The 4362-nt window shown below is 41.6% G+C and overlaps 1 protein-coding gene across 3 annotated transcripts in view; it reads right to left on the reverse strand.

The window, feature by feature from the left end:
* Positions 1-4362, reverse strand: part of LOC119358202 (zinc finger CCCH domain-containing protein 43-like) — a 6467-nt gene extending 2105 nt beyond the window's left edge. For all 3 annotated transcript variants that reach the window (XM_037624866.1, XM_037624864.1, XM_037624870.1), the window contains exons 1-3: positions 3408-4362; positions 2143-2238; positions 1724-1966 (exon numbers count right to left, since the gene is read on the reverse strand). In XM_037624866.1, coding sequence (XP_037480763.1) covers positions 1724-1966; positions 2143-2238; positions 3408-4289 — 1221 coding nt within the window. In that variant the 5' untranslated portion in view covers positions 4290-4362. The remainder of the gene's footprint in view (positions 1-1723; positions 1967-2142; positions 2239-3407) is intronic.

The following is a 4362-nucleotide window of genomic DNA, read 5'->3' on the forward strand; positions in this document are numbered from 1 at the left end:
TTTCAGTTCTGAAAAAATCAAAAGAAAATGATAAAAACTTCAAAAAATAAAATCCTTCGAGAGGTAGTTATATTACTACATCTACTAGTTAGGAAAATTTGAAAACTTAAATTTGGACATGTTTTGCAAAAAGTGTAGGGAAAATGTAAAACGGCTATAACTTTTGCATACGATGTCGGAAATAAACGTATAATATATCAAAAAATTCAGCACGAAAATCCGCATCCAATTTTTTAGAATCCTCAGATTCCAAAAGGAAAAAAAGATATGGTCATATTTATGTTTTTTTAGTTAAATCTGGTCAAACTACTTATTCAAGAAGTATTAATGTTACTACATAATTATTCAAGAATATTAGTGTTACTAAATAATTATTTCAATTTTTTGAATTTTGGTCAAATCTGGTCAAACCGTGGTCAAACTGTGGTCAAACTTATTCAAGAAATATTAGTGTTACTAAATAATTACTGTTTTTTAGAATAATAGTTTCAAACTCAAACAGTGAAATGTGTGACTTCATGCTCAAGCTAAACTCCTGAGGGTTAATAGGATTGGCATCTTACTATTGTCAGGAAAACAACAAGTGCAGACTTGGAAACGAAGGAGAGTAGAACCCGAAAGTTAAGCGTGCTCGGGCTGGAGTAGTGAGAGGGATGGGTGACCCGTCGGGAAGTTAGATGATTTGGAATGAGTGATCCACACTTGAGCAGTTAAGAGAGGTGATTAGAGACTAAATCACCAAATAATTCATAAAAATCAAAAATCAAAAAATCAAAAAAAAATTCCAAAATTTTCAAAAAAAAACCTTTAGTACCGGTTGGTAACACCAAACGGTACTAAAGGTCTCCCATACCAGGGCGCGAGCTCACGCCACGTGGTGGCACTTTAGCGCCGGTTCGTGCCGAACCGGTACTAAAGGGGGGGGGGGGGCTTTAGTGCCCACCAATTAGTGCCGGTTATGGAACCGGCACTAAAGGCCCTTACGAACCGGTTTTAAAGCTCCGTTTTCTACTAATGCTAGTACAAGACAAATGTCAATGAATTATTTTTGGAGTAAGAATTGTCATTTTTGCTAATCCTTATGTACATTGAATTTAAATTGGAAATTTGGTACATGTTAGGTTGAATGTATGTCTACCTACCCCCCCCCAAAAAAATTAAATTTTGCCATAGAAATATAATCTGTAATTGTCCCTTCTTTTTGGGGCTAATATCATGTAGCAAAGTCTGAATCACTTCAAACAATAATAAGAATCCAATTTCCAAGAAGCAGAACAAAATGTTTTGAATATCAAATATTGTTTCAGTTTTGCTAATTCTTGGCCACCTGATATTTTTGTGAATCTTAGTCATTTGAAATTGTGCAATACAAAGACTAAACTTTGCAATCTGGAGAAATACGCAATTTAAGAAAAATGTTACTCCCACCGGTCCATATTACTTGTCGCAGCTTTAGTACAACTTTAATACAAACTTGTACTAAATCTGCGATAGGTAATATCGATCTGAGGGAGTACTGCGCTTTTTAGTACTTTCAGTTTAAAATCAGGGTTCAACCTTTCCAATAATTATTTCTTTGTATGATTTATTTTTATCTTTTTTTTTCTTATCAGGGTTGATCAATTCCTCAAATTCTATCTTACATATATTAATTCCATAAATGGAATGGGATGGGAATGGTGATGGTATGATATTGATCTAAAGGTTAAGAAATATTGTATACCTGATATTTACTCCATTCTGGACATGGATTGACTCCTTGAGTTGGAATAATTTCCGATGTTCCAATAGTTGGTGCTCGTTGGACATGCTTTGTTGAAAGGTTCATTTGATATGATCCTTGAGTAGTACGCTGCGGAGCATTCAAAATCGCGTCTTCTGATTCTGGATCTGGATGGTGAAACTTACAGTTGGTGCCAAATTTGCAGGTTCCGTGATTCATATAGTACGAACATAGTATTGTACCCTGTAGGATTTCACCCCAAAAAAGAGTAATTGATGCAAAATAGGAGTGTTAAAAGCATTATATATTTTCAGTGCAAGGAAAGGATATATAAATGAAAACCAAGAAATGATTAGACCGACAAAACTTTGGTGGACAAGGAACTCGACAACAGGAACACGAATTGCAGAAAGACTTACTGGACGCAGTGGAAGCCCAAGGAAATTCAGCTTCACTTGCCTGACTTTGGTTTTTCCTTCATGGCGGTTGTAGTTGCATGCTTTGTCGAAAATATACTGAAAAGTGTTTGTATTAAAAGTAAGATTTTTCTAAACAAAATAACACATCACTTTTTAAGGTAACAATTTGGTCCTGTTCTACCAGCTGACAGGGTTGGAGTCCAATGTGCTAACCCAGATGCACATATATCATGGCGCAAACAATTTGCGAGTAGTGCTTACTATCATATGGGGCCTAGTGAATCACCCTAGTCCATGTGTGCATCAGCAAACTGATGAAGGCCCGTGAGGTAGCCCCAACAGTCATGTGCCGGGCTGCAATGCAATTTAGGCCTCAAAGGAAATATCGGTTGCTGGTTCACAAACCACGTAGGCTGGGTTGCCTTCGGCCCATGTCGACGCATTACTGGAAGTCTCATGCCAAAGGTCATTCTAAAACCCAATCAGAAAAAGGTCATTCTAAAAAAATAAAGGGTAATTAAGCTTTTGATGATTTGTTCCATATACATGATAAGTTAACTTATGTCCATCAAAGCTGCTTTTATATTCAGCTAAGAAAAAACTACTTTGAGGGGTACAAATCCAATTGAAGTACCCCCTCTCTAAAAAAATATAAGAGCGTTTATATCACTAAAGTAGTTTTTGTAGTGATCTAAACGCTCTAATATTTCTTTCAGGAGGGAGTACTCCTTAAATTGTATATGTGGATATTTAATTACCTCTTCCTTTTCGGTCCTATGACTCAACTTGTAGTATGCAAAAAATGAATATGTCAGGGTAGTCTTATGGATTGTATACTTATCTAGTTGATCCTGCAGATATTCATGTGTCATCGTCAAATATAAATACAGTACACTATAGACAAGTGTCTTCTTCTTTTTTTGCCGGGGAGACAAGTGTCTACTCGAAAGAAATAAAATAATCCCAAAGGACAAAATGATGCTAAGCGCACTACAATTCAGTACACTTTATTACACTATTTTGGTTTAAATTTTGGCATCCCTTTAAAGTGGTGCAGCAGGGTCACATCTTCTCATGCATGCTCTGCCGGCCCCTACTGATTGATATGCTTATGAACATTCATCGAATGTACTACATCCGTAAAGAAATATAAGAGCATTTAGATCACTACTAAGGAAGTAAATGAATAATAACAGATGAGGGGGTCATGAACTCATGATCCTGATAGCTAACAGGGACATTGACGAGGCAGAGAGAGAACGCACCTGCTTGTACTCGGATGAATTAGATGCTCGGCTGCTGTTCCTTCCAACCCAATTATCCTGCTGAAGCCCACGGCTAGCATGCACGTAGAGAGGATGATTGAACCAGCAATTCATCCCGTACCGGCAGCTTCCGAACTTGACGTAGTAGGAGCAGTCGCTCTTGCCGGGCCGCAGCGGGTACTCCGGTTCCGGCTGCTTCTGGCCGGTCTCCGAATTGGCCGGCGGTGCGGAAGAGCCATCGGAGGAGGGGTCCGGGTCACCCATCGGAGCGGTGATGATTTTCTTCTTTATTCTTCTTTTGTTTTCTGAAGGAGGAGGAGTGGTGATGCTTACAGACGACAAGGTGGAGGAGTCGCTCATCGGGCAGTCCACCTCGCCAGGCTGCTTGATCTCGTCGGTCTCCGAATTGGCGAGATTCAGCAAGGAGGGTGGTGTGGCAGAACCAGCGGAGGAGGGGACGACCGGAGAGTCGCCAATCGTGCAGTCCGGCTTGCTGGGCTGCGGCTGGTACTCCGGCGCCGGCTGCTTGATCTCGCCGATCTCCGAATTGGACGTGCAGCTCCCGAACTTGAGGTAGTAGAAGCGGTCGGGCTGGCCGGGCCACCGCGGGTACTCCGGCTGCAGCTGTTTGATCTCGCCAGCCTTCGTGTTGGCGAGATTCATCGAGGAGGGCGGTGCGGCAGAAGCAGAACCAGCGGAGGGGGCGATCGGGGAGCCGGGATCACCGGGCCACCGCGGGCAATCCGGTTCCAGCTGTTTGAGCTCGCCGGTCTCCGAACTGAACCTGTGGCTCCCGAACTTGACGTAGCAGAAGGAGTCGGGCTGGCCGGGCCGCCGCGGGTACTCCGACTCTAGCTTCTTGATCTCGCCGGAGTTCCCCATCGGCGCGTTGATTGAGAGGAGAAAGAATGAGGACACACCAACAAACACTCGCTGTGTTTGGTTATGAGGTCTA

Source organism: Triticum dicoccoides, chromosome 1A (assembly GCF_002162155.2).
Source record: "Triticum dicoccoides isolate Atlit2015 ecotype Zavitan chromosome 1A, WEW_v2.0, whole genome shotgun sequence".
Classification (NCBI taxonomy): Eukaryota; Viridiplantae; Streptophyta; class Magnoliopsida; order Poales; family Poaceae; genus Triticum; species Triticum dicoccoides.